We start from the raw sequence: 12,817 nt of genomic DNA, 5'->3' as shown, positions 1-12,817 counted from the left end.
TCAATGACTCTAAAAATTGTTGGGATTAAATTAGATGCACACACACAAAAAAAATACCAACATGTAATAAATCAAAATACATATGAAGATAGGTTCTTAAATTTTTATTTAATACAAAAATATGATTGCACATACCACAATGACCAAAGGATGTTTAAACCATTGAGTGAAATGTTGATGGGGAAGAATAGTTTTACTAAGAGAGTATTATCCCAGATTACTTGTACGATGGGGGACCAAGTTGTTACTTCCTACATGAAGTCACTGATCATCTTTAGCATTATTAAAAGTGGGGCAATAATAATAAAAATAATAACATATGCACCTTGTGATGTGATTAGCAGTACAAGGCACCAAAAACACTTAGCCTGAATCTAATTTAATCTTTTGGTCATGTTCTAGTGGTCCCATGGGGTAGTAAGTTTCAAGTGTTTTCCTTTGTGTTTATACAGAAATACAGGGAACAGTACATCGAGTAAAGGACACAACACTCAGAAGCTGTCAGTCCAATTTAGGATGTGAGCTGTGTCACTGGACAACTGAACCTGATTTCCTTGCAGGAAAATAAAATAGTTGTGGGTGGGGGTCAGTGTTAGATTAAAACTGACATGAAAGACATAAAAACTAACTGCCTTGTGTGGACCTTGTTTGTACAAACCAGTGGTCAAAAGACATGTTTATTAGTTAAGATCTGGAAACAGCCCAAGTGTCCATCAGTAGTCGAATGGATAAAAAAGCAGTGGTACATATACACAATGGAGTACTATGCAGCTGTAAGAAAGAAAGATCTCTTATCCTTTGAGATGACATGGAGGGACCTGGAAAGTATTATCCTAAGTGAAATAAGCCAAGCAGAAAAAGACAAATACCACATGATCTCACTTATATATGGAATATAATGAACATAACAGTCTGAGGAATACGGTAGACCCAGAAACATGGAAGTAGGGCACAGACTGACATCCGTCAGAAGAGGGGGGGGGGGAGTGGGAAGAGATAAACCACAGAACTTATATGCATGTATACATAACCAATAGACATAGACAACAAAGCCGGGGACGGGGTGGGGGTGGAATGGGGAGGGGGGTGCCAATGGGGTAAAAAAGGAGAAACATCTGTAACAAAAAAATTAATTAATTAATTTAAAAAAAAAGACATGTTTAGGTTAATGGAAAATGGGAATATAATTTGAGTATTAGATACTGTGAAAATATTACTATTAGTAGTTTCAGGTGTGCTCATGGCATTGTGGTTATGTAAGAAAATGTTGAGAGATGCAAATGAGATATTTAGGAAAGAAATGCCATGAAGTTTTTAATAAATCTTAAATCCCTTAGAAGAAAAATTGTGAGTCTGTTGAGATCTAGTATAGCACAGCAACTGTAGTAAAGAGGATGAAAAGGGTAAAAGAAGAGAAAGAAAAAAGTGTTTCCTACCTAAAAGACAAGAGGGTCTCAAGAGATTTTCAGACCCTTCTGAGCTAGGAACAACAGCGGATTCAGGGCCATTTCTCTATCTGTAGAGTTAAGCTAGCTTCTATTTTAGTCTCTTGGCAAAGCAGGAACTTCCTAGGCGCAAAAAAGGAAAAAAAAAGGCAAATCTTGGTCCATGTAGTTCCCCAAATAAGCAATCTTCATTCTAAATTCCCGAGAGAAGCAGCAACTCAATAAACAGATCTCATGTTCCAGTGGTCCCATGGGCGAGTTAAACTCAAAAGTGTCCTCCTTTGGGCTAAAGTCAACCACATTTCATCTCAGGTGAACTTGCTTTTGTGAAATGCAATAAAAAGGCTGACTTAAATCTACTCAGCCATTTAAAACTTACATGGGTCCCAAGGAGTTGTTTACCTATTTTCCATGTAGAAAACATTATGCGCTGGTAAGTCAAATATAACTAGACCTTATAAGTTTTAATATCACTTTGTTCTTTGCCAGAAATAATAGTGAAATAAAGTTTCGTATTCCTTTTTTTCAAGAACAGAGTGCTCCATAAATATCATTTATCTATAATCTTTAGGCACATCCACTGAAAAGCACTCAATCATGACATGGAGCCAGGTACCACCATACCCAAGGGTTTTAATTTTGTGGTGAAAGAAAAGACTGTTCTTTGCCTTTCCAGAAAAATGTAAATATGTTGAACATTGAATAAAGAGACTACAAATAGTGGTTGTAATTTGAGTTGGAAAATGCTGAATATGAAAACTAATGTGGTTCTCAGTAAAGATAAACTCCAGTCTAATCATTGACAAGTTGAGCCCATTAAATATAAATTAAGAATCTCATCCAAGAAGGACAAAGAAATACATATTACATTTATAATACTTAGTGCATTTAAAGTTAAACCTAACACTTTTCTCAAATAAAATACAGATGAGCAAATTACTTCTGACTTTATAAGCAAGGAAAATGTATTTGAATTATACAAAAGACAAAAATCTTGACAAGACTCAGAGCTGATTGGCCAAAACAAAATGTCAACTTTTACATTGGATATTCCTCCATCACAATAAATTACCTGAAAATAAGTTCTTGGTTTATCTGAAGGCTAACTGCAAAAATAAATATAAACTTGGATTTTTTTCCAACTAGTATAGTGAAAATCTTTTAATAAAATATTAAGTTAAAAAAAAAAAAGCAGACTATAAAAGCATGTAGACATTACATAGTAGAGTATCCAAGTATTAGTTTTATTGTTGTACATAAATACACATTTATTGTTGTATATAAGTACCTTACACATATTTTATATATATATAATTTGTCTACCTAATATTCAGTAAAAACAAAGAGTAGACAGTATATATGTGTGCGTTTGCATATGTTAATTTATTGTGGGGATATGTGTGTGTATGTGTTATGTGCCAAAAACATGTCCTTAGTGGTTTTCTGTATAACAACTTCTCTGCAGGATTATGATATATGTGGACAATATCATTTGTCAATAATCTTCTTATTCCACAACTGCTCTGCCTTGTAAGCATTAGGACGATCTTTGGGAAAGCAGACAGGAAAGAAATCTCCATCCTAAAAATATGTATATATTCTGTTTTGTTTTTTTTTTTTTAAAGGCTTCAGTATAGTTTTATAAAAAGGGAGAGATGGGATAACATGGCACTGATTAGCTTTTACCTTGTTTCAATGTTATTTGAAGCTTTTCCTATAAAAAATGCGCCTAACCTAAAATTACCATGTATGAGACACAAGACATTTCTGCAAACATTGGGTATACTTTCACACAGCATGTAGCTCCCAAGGAGATAGTCCATAAAAACTAGATTAATAGAACCTGTAAGCATTAGGAAGGTAGAAATGGCAGTAAGTAGTCAAGGCATACATGACAACATGGCTTAATATAGTGCTAACGTCACAAATGTCTAAACACTGTCCCCAAATGATTTTCAAGGTGAAATAGGCCTCAATGTATAAGCATCTGCAGACCTTAGGGGAATCACTAGCCCACCCGGCCCAAATCAGTATCCATCTGCTCCTCTATTCTTAAGACTGCCAGGACCTGCTTCAGATCAGCCTTCCTGGTGTGGTCTGTAAAGGAGACTCAGAGAGTCCCAACCCTTATCAGAGCTGAATTTAGCTCTTTTCTTGAATCCATGCTCAGGGTTTCCTAAGACATCACAATAGCCACGTATGCAATTTCCCTTTAAACAACGTAGTGAATATCACCTTTCACCTCATTCTCTCAAACCTCAGCCACAGCATTCATGTGCTAACTCAGGAAATAGTTATCTGGGGCCTGTTATCTGCCAGGCACTGTACCAAGTACTGGTGGTGACTGAAAAAAAAAGACTCAATTTTTCTCTCTGCTTTCATGGACGTTTTAGACTCTCTCCCATTCTACTCCCCGTCCCCCACCCCCAATAAAACCCCTTCTTTTCAACTCCCAGTGAAAAACAAGATTGGCAGTTGGTTCCAGATCCACATCGGGTTAGAAAACGCCATCTCATCTGCATTGTGAAGTCTCTCCCACCCCCTCACCTCCAAAGCAAACAACTATTTTGTTATATACACAAGGCAGAGAATGAACATCTGGAAGATGACATCAACATGACTCTTCAATTGCAAAAAGGCAAAATTACTCCTAGTTTTTTTTTTTTTTTTAAAAAGCAATCTGAAAGTCTGGCAAAACTTTTCCTTCCATCCTCAATGCCAGACTTCAAATACAGCAGAATGAGTTCCTCTATTTTTAAATCCTTATTTTCAGTCTTTTATTTACAAACAACAGTTGGATTAGACATATACTTTTATTACAGGTTTTGATTCTCAACTAGAGTCAGCCCTGAATCTTTAACAACAGGACAGCAACTGTGTTTTCAGTGCCTTCTCACCCCATCCTCATTGAGTACCTACCTATCCACGATTGAACTCATCCCTATTGAGTACCCATCACCTGCTGGTTACTGTTCAAACCACAAAGCTCTTCATGGACCTTGCATTCTTGTAAGGGAAACACAAGCAAATTAAATAAAAGTATCAAGTATATACTCTGTTGGAAATGATAAATGCTCTATTGAAAACTAAAAGCAGGAAAGGGAATATGGAGTTCTGGGGATGGCGAGTGGGTTACAAGTGGGTGGGAATATCCTCCCCAAGAAGGCAAGATCTGAACAAAGACTGAAGGAGGAGAGAGCTGTCTGGATATTTGGGGCAAGACAGTTCCAGGCAGAGTGAGCAGCACATGCAAAGGCTCTGAGGTCAAAGGGTGCCTGATACTTTTGAGAAATAGCAAGAAAGCTGGTGTGCCTGGGAGTATGGGAGAGCGTGCTGAAGAATGAGGTCCAAGACGCAGTGGGGGAGGCCAAACGAAGAGGCCCACATATTTGTCAAATTAATAGTAATAATAATCAACAGTAGTGAAAAGCAAAATATTTGGCATTTATTGAGCTTTTACTATGTGCTAAATGCAATTCTAGATGGGTTATGTGTATTATCTCCTTAAAATGCAAAACAATTGTTTACTTTAATATGAATAGATTTGACTTCATGCTATTTGATTTCACATAGCAGTGGGTCCAAAACCCTATAGAAAATATTTTCTTAAAAAAGTTATTTTTCTGCCTTAACAGGACCAAAACCTTTACTAAAGGCTGCAATTAATTTAACTTCCTCATGCATCTTACAAATAAAAACATCATTCCTATAAACATCAGATGTGTTGTTTGTTTCCATGTTATCATTTTGTTATGTGATTTTCAAGTCTGTGTTAGTACCACAAGGTTACAGGGTTCACTTTACACAATAAAGTGAATACAGCTTGGGACACTATTCAGAATTCAAATCTGGCTTTAACATCCTTTGATTTGTTTAATGAATCCTTTAACATCAAGCCTTTCTTTACTAAAATACGTGGTATAAATTTAATGTTTGCGTGTTACAAATTACATCTACTAGAGCCAAAAGATAGGGTACATATTGTTCTCTGGCATGTTCCCTTCTTTCTGCTGTACTTTCATTTAAAAGGCATCCTTACATGTAGAAATAGGCATGCCAAGAGAGCTGAGCTTGGTAAGCAAAATTAATTAGTGGAAGCATCAGACATACTTTCATAAAGAACGTCAGTAGACTTTTCATTACTTAGTTTTCACTAATTAGAAAGTTATTTGAAAATATCCCCTAAATACAAAAAGATTGTTCATTTCAACCCAGGAAACATTTACTGAGCACCTTTGTCTGGTGCTAGGAAGATAAAGACAATTCTAGTTGCTCCCCTCAGGAACTTACAGACCACAAGGCTGACAGAATCTCAGACCTTGGAGATGTCGGAAAGTCTGGGCAAGTGTACACAATGATATGGAAGGTGCCAAAATAAACCTCTGCTTACATCTTAAGAAGTCACTCACCAAAAACAGCAGCTATGGGCTGTCCCATGTCTAGCCAAATGTAAAGGAGTGATGACCTAAGAACAGACCTTCTAATATCCTAATATTAAATTGTCTATGACACAGTAGCACTTCATCATAATCTTAACATTACAAAGTGTTTCTACCATCTCAAAGCTGATTTGAATCAGAAGTACCCGGGGGGACTTATTAAATGCACATATTCCCAGGCCGCACCCATTGGAAATTCTGATTCACAGGGCAGTGCTGGGGCTTTAGGAAGCCTCAGGAGAGAGTGGTGATCTGGCAGGTTGAGGAGGCAAGAAGCACCAGACTAAGCTGACTCTGAGAACAATGAAGGTAAAATATAATAAACGGTGTCTTCTTGCCAAGAACAAACTATTACGCTAAAGCCTGCCCTTTGATCTTCTAAACATTGAGAGCACTAATGTCACTTATGACACCAACCAACTGCTTAGCCAGCAGCATATCCTAAGATGTAAAATGGGTATGTATGCTTCAATTTATGGAAACTTGAACAATAAGTAACTAAGAGCTAATTAGGAGAATCACAAATGTAAGAAATATGCAAAATATCATTGACTATGCCTCTTCACTCAAGAGGTATCAGAACTGGAGTTCCTATATATATATTTTTTTTCAGTAAATTCCCCAAATCTAAGTTTTACTTTCTTTGTTATTGAACACCTATTGGTTCTCTCAACATCCTAAATATATAAGATGTTTCATGGAAACTCAAATGACAATATCTTCTTCCACCAGTCAACTACAGTAGTTTCAAATTTGAAGCTGGTAGGAATTTGACCAATCACACTTGTCGCCTAAGAACTGCTCTACAAAGTACTCAGTTAACAGCCTGGTTGACCATATAACATCTGAAACTTCATTTGGAAAGATGGGTGACAGTTTGGGCCAGATTCGTACAGGGGCACATTGTTGGACTGATTCACAGATGTGGGGTATTAAACGTGCATCTTCAAATAGGAACTTGAGAAACATTTTTTTTAATGTTTAAAATACCCATGATCAAACCCCCACATATTTATTAAAATGTTATGGTATGCCTAGCATTTTGCTACAGTGACAAGACAGATCTCATCTAAACTTGAACCTTAAAAAAAAAAAAAAAGTGTTATGTAAGCAAATTTAGTAACCTCTAACATCTTGAGTATCCATGTTTCAGACTGGGAATGGATACATGGTTCAGTGAGAGAAAAAAAATACCAGCATTGGATTAATTTTTAATTCTCATCTCATTAGAAAACACGGGGTGGGGGAGCTGTCAAAATATTCTGGACAGATTCACTGCCGCTGCATAGGGCAGTAGTGGAGGAGGAGGGAACCAAGAACTGAAAAAACTGCAGAAAGCTGCCCCCTGCTATCAATAAAGAACTAATTAACAAGGATTTGCCCAGGACTGGTAAACGGTTTACTGCCTTTTAATCTGGTGGAAATGCAGAGGTGAACTAGGTTGTGGGTTAATTAGGTCCAACTTGAAGCCAAGGACCAGGTCCAGAGAAAGAACAGCCTGGTGGGGAGTTGACTCTCTCTTCCTCTGAAGAAGGAGTCCAGTCACCTGAATCCAACTCGGGCGCAGGCAGCACACTGGTGAGGGCGGCGCAGTCCGGCTAAGCTGGGGCAAACATTTCCCCACTATTCGGTTCAAGCAGCACACGGACACACTGGGTTCCTGCAGCGCAAGGGATAGAGGAGACAGGGAGGACCCGGCCACCCAACTGCTGAATAGCTTGGTCCAAAGGACGCTGAGAAGCGTCCTCGCTCAGGACTCTTCCCTAAGGCGGTGTGGCGACCCCTGGGCCACGTCACTTCTCACCGGGCAGGTGGAGTCGGGAAGTCTGGGAACTAAGTTAGTGGGGCTCGGAAGAGGGAAAGTGGGGAAGCGCCAAGTTCATTTTCTTGTTTGAGGGACAGAGAGGACTTCGGTGGGGCAGCGATCGGAATGCAGTAACTTATTTTTCACTCGAGCCGCCGTCGGCCAGACAGCAGGACTCCGCGGGGTGCAGAGGTAGACCCGACTTCCTCCCGCGCTGGTTCCCCCCAGGCCCAGCCCGCCGCCCGCCGGGCGCAGTCCACTCACCCAACTTCTCCGCCTGCAGCCGGAGCGGGGCGCAGACCACGAGCAGCAGGGCCAGGAGGCCGTGCCGGGCAGCTCCCGCCTGCGCGCACCCGCCGCGGGCACCAGCCACCATGGCCCCGCCGGGCGCCAGCTTGGCAGGCTCGGCCTCCCCTCGGCGGGCGCAGCGCCGCCGCTGCCGGGGCCGGGCCGCCTCCTCCGCGGCCGAGCGCGGCGCCGGGACTGGGCAAAGCGGCGGCCCGGCTCCGAATCCCATTGGGGCGGCCCCGGCCCAGCCTGCCGGGGGCGTCTCCCGCCCCGCCCAGCTCAGCCCCGCGTGCCGGCCCCCAAAGGAGGAAGTAGCGCTCCCGGCGGCGGCAGTCTGCGAGGCTGGAGGCGTACCCGTAGCTACCAGCTTTCACACTCCCCCTTTCCTCTGCTCTTCCCCCCGTGCACGTGAACCTGGGAACACCGGGGACACCTAGCCTTGAGACCTGCCCCGAGCGGCGCCGTGTCCGGCTCCTCCCCAAAGTGCCAGAGCGTGCGGTGGGCGCACCAGAAAGGGGTGGACCTGCCCCTGAGGGACTCTAAACATGTGACGTTAGGATGATGACGATAATTAAGATCCAATTCAAAGTCAGTCGTTCGTTCATTCATTCATTCTTTCGTTCGTCCGTTCATTCACTCATTCATCCAAAGTTAAGATCCAGCAGTACGCCTGCCAGGCACAGCGCTCTCTGCAGTTGTGACCTGAATAGTGCTAATGAAGCACATTCCCGGAGATCTAATTCGATAGCGGTCGAGGAGACTTCTGGGGAGGAATCAGCTGGGAAAGGCCTCATTTAAAAAGTGACATGTAGCCCTGGCCAGTTCGGCTCAGCGGTTGATCGTCGGCCTGCGGACCAGAGAGTCCCGGGTTCGGTTCCCGTTAGGGGCACGTACCACCAAAAAAAAAAAAGTAAAGTGACATCTAGCCCAGCTGGTGTGGCTCAGTCGATTGAGCGACGTCCCCTGGACTGAGAGGTCCTGGTTCGGTTCCCGTTAGGGGCACATACCACCAAAAAAAAGAGAGTAACATCTAGCCCAGCTGGTGTGGCTCAGTTGATTGAGCGACGTCCCCTGGACTGAGAGGTCCTGGTTTGATTCCAGGGTACCAAGCCCGGTTGCGGGCTTGGTCCCCAGTTGGGGTTGTGCAGCCGATCTCGATGTTTCTATCTCTTTCTCCATCTCCCTTCCTCTCTCTCTAAAAACAAATCAATAAAAAAACATTTTTAAAAAAATGACATCTAAGCAGAGACTCAGAGTGAATGGGACTGGGAAGTGGAAGTCAGGGGTTGGGGAGGGCGGGGAGGGAGGGGTGGCACCGAATAGACACAGTGTGCTAAGGAGCTGAGGGGGGAAAGGCCAGCCAGGGTGGCTGCAGCAGGGTGAGCAGACATGGAAGCCCAGCGCAGAGCGTGGGCCAGGAACGCGGAGGACATGGAAGGGCACCTGAAGGATATTTAACTTGACCCTTAGAGCAATGAGCAGCCAAGGAAGGAAGTTTCGGACCGAGGAGTGACGGGGTCTGATTCTCTGGGCAAGCCTGTGGAGAAGGGTTTAGGGGATGGCAGGTTAAAATAGTGGAGATTACAAGGTTATTGAATGAGGAAGTGGCAGTGGAAATGAACAAGGAGAGATTAAATATATATTTTAAAGACTTTCTGATGCCTCCAGTACACTTGCAGCCTTCCAGAGCTTTCTCTGCTTGCTACTTAACCGCACCATCTCCTGGTGCCCTGCAATTTTCCTGGCTAACACACAGCCAAGTTTACACTTGTAAATGCTGAGAGGAGGAAGTATTGGAGGCTGGGAGAAACAACAGTTCTTCCCAGGTCCAATATTGTCCTGTCATGTGCTCTTTGGATATCGAATAGATTCCTTTCATAATGCATTCCTTTTTGTTCCCCCGTCTTTATTTTTTTCACAAACTAAAAATGCTATTGAAATCTCAAACTAGATTGTCTTTGGGAGGTTGCTTTCCAAAAAGCAGCAGAGCATAGAGGAACGAATGAGGCTTATCAAAGTCTGATTCCTGGAGCAGCCACTTACAGGGATTGATTCTCTGTGGGCCTCAGTTTTTTTGGAGTACTCAATAAATAGTAGGTTTATCATATTTGTATAGAAAGTAGATTCACACCCATGAAAATATTGAGTATTCTTGCATGCAAAACATAACGATATGTTGATATATTGAATCATTTCCTAACTCTAGCTCTCCCTGTTTCTCCATTCTCTTTATTGTTTCTGAGAAGGTGAGAGTTTGGACAGCTGCTGCTGGCCTCAGACAGGTGTGACACTGGGAGCTATTGGTGAAGAAAGATAATGGAGCATTGATTACTAGTGAGACATTCCCAAGGTAAGGCAGGTGGTTGACCTTTTCCATCTCAAGTAATACCTTAATAGGAATGATGTAATCTACACCAGCATTCTGAGCAAGAAGAGGGGAGAGATTTAGGATCTGGTAACAATGAGAAAACAAAAAGGCCAGCTGGATCCTAGAGTTTTTATTATGCCATTTCTTTCTTGAAAAGTAAGATAAAATCTCTAGTTAAAAGCATAGTACAAAAAAAAAAAAAGATGAAAAATAACAGATTATCAATGATATTTTTGTATATAATAAAACAAATCAGTCAGATTGAATTGATATACTGTACTTCAACCACATAGATTTTTATGTTGAGCATGTGTACCTCGTTTTATTTTTGAGAAGATTTCCTTTTGATTGTTTCTGTTATAAGGCATTATGAGATTTCGTAACATAAAGTAAACTTTTTCATTAAGAAAAATTAGAATTGTCAGGATCCATCCACAATATCTCACATACTAAGATTCAAGAACAGCTTACCATGTGGAACATCTCTCTGGAAGGGTGTCTCACAAGTCTATTTCACATGTTAACTCCACTCATTTATCATCCATACTTTCCTTATTTTGCATATCTTACTGCAATTTATGCTTATATTTGCTAGCTCTCTTGTAAAAACAGAAAACAGCTGGTCAGACTGCCTTGTTTTATATATAAAATATGTATTCTGTTTTGCTTAGGTAAGATAGAATTTAAATGGAATTGCAAGCCTAGTATTATTCTACAGCAGTTAGAAAGCTTTAGATTGTGGTTCAACTTGACAACCTAATCAATTTTATCTTTAACCTTTAGTAACACTAATTGTGACTCTGTGAAGAAGACCAAATGAGATATAAATGTGAATCTCTTATAGGTGTCTACTTCCTGAAGACTTTCCCTTTTCCAGTTCAACTCATAAATATATTTTAAACATTTTCTGTATGTGAAACAATGTGATGTAGATACATTAAAAACACATACAGGTACCCCTCTCTCTCCTTCATTCATGATCTAATGATAGAAATTTGAGAAAAGAAATATAGGTTGATAAGTTACAATGATAGAACTTTGGGGTATATGGAATCACAGAGGAAGGGTAGAGAACTGGATTTCCAGAGCCTGAGAAGGAGTGGGAGGGGTGAAGATGGGAATCAGAAGCAAAACAATGTTTGTCAGATAACAAGAACTTGTGGGAAAGCTCAGAGGAAGAAATCACAGGGTGCTTGTAGGAACTGAGCCTAGTTCACCAGCAGGAGCAGTGAGCTTGAGATAGCAGTGGGAGCCTGGAGGCAGAATGGGAGGCAGGAGCAGGATCTGAGGGCAGAGAGAGCAGGGAAAGTGGAGAAACTTGTTCAGATTTGCAAAAGACCACACTGGCTGCAGGGTGGGGAATGGCCTGGAAGAGTGACAGGGAGGCCTATTAGGAGTTTGTGGCAATACTCCAAAACGAGATGATGTACCGCTCCTCTTGTGCTCAAGAGGGGATCCCTGTACCAGCAGCATCTGCAATACCTGGGAGCTTTCTAGAAATGCAGACTGCTGCCCCCATCCCTGCCAGGACCTATGAACGAGAATCTGCATTTTACTAAAGATCCCCGGTCAGGATAAAGCTGTGGTACATCTGAGAGATAGAGTAGAAACACAGACATGATTGAGGCAGTGGGAGAGAAGAAAGATTAAATTTTGAATGCAACAACCAAAATAATTTGTATTATCCCAATTACTTCCTCATCCCAAACTCCCTAGGCATTTTTTAAAACCTTTGGTTGCTGATGTTCATTACTTAGCTGTGCCTTCTAAGATCCAGTAGGAATTCTTAACTGCTATTGTTCACTGTGGCCAGATCTCACCTTCTGGTTCTCTTTTCTGTGACCCCAGAAACTTGATTTTTGTCTGTGTGCTTCATCTTGAGGATACTGCTCCAAGATTAACTTAATCACCGAAGCACATAAACCAGCATCAATGCCTACGTATTAATGAACAGTGAGAACCATAAAATAGTGATATTCTCTTTAACCTATAAACAATGTTGGAAGCTAGAATCCATCAGAGGTTATTAGGTGAACATGAAAGAAAAGCAAGGTGGATTATTTGAGTGCTTCTAGTGTTTGAAGGAAACAAATGAACAGTGCCGGACCCTTCCCACCCCTCGCCTCTGTTAAAGTAAATGCTTACCCTAATACTTACTAAAATGGTAAGGAAGACTTTATATGGGACTACTGCAACAGGTGTCAAGACTGGTAGTAGGGGAAATAGATTGGTCTTAACTCTGAATAAGGTAAGGACAGCCAAGGAGTAGAGTAAGGGGGGAGTGGATGGAAAAATTACTAAGAGGAGACGTAAAGTATCGAGGAATTCTTGTTCAACCCACTTAACAGGATTCTTGCTGAGGACAGGTAAAGAACTTATACATCAAATGAGAAGCATGAGGAACTTGATCAGATATCAAGGGTAATCAAATCATCAAAGGTAGTGTTTTCTCTCTAAACTGACTTAGCAGGAT

The 12,817-nt window shown here is 41.4% G+C and overlaps 1 protein-coding gene across 1 annotated transcript in view; it reads right to left on the bottom strand.

Moving 5' to 3' along the window:
- The window catches only part of DCBLD1 (discoidin, CUB and LCCL domain containing 1), a 65,563-nt gene extending 57,499 nt beyond the window's left edge, over positions 1-8,064 (bottom strand). Inside the window, exon 1 of the mRNA XM_036248353.1 lies at positions 7,953-8,064. Coding sequence (XP_036104246.1) covers positions 7,953-8,064 — 112 coding nt within the window. The remainder of the gene's footprint in view (positions 1-7,952) is intronic.
- Positions 8,065-12,817: the final 4,753 nt, after the last annotated feature.

Source organism: Molossus molossus, unplaced genomic scaffold, assembly GCF_014108415.1.
Source record: "Molossus molossus isolate mMolMol1 unplaced genomic scaffold, mMolMol1.p scaffold_m16_p_8, whole genome shotgun sequence".
NCBI lineage: Eukaryota > Metazoa > Chordata > Mammalia > Chiroptera > Molossidae > Molossus > Molossus molossus.
Note: the sequence above shows the minus strand (reverse complement) of the source record. Positions and strands in the feature narration are given on the sequence as shown.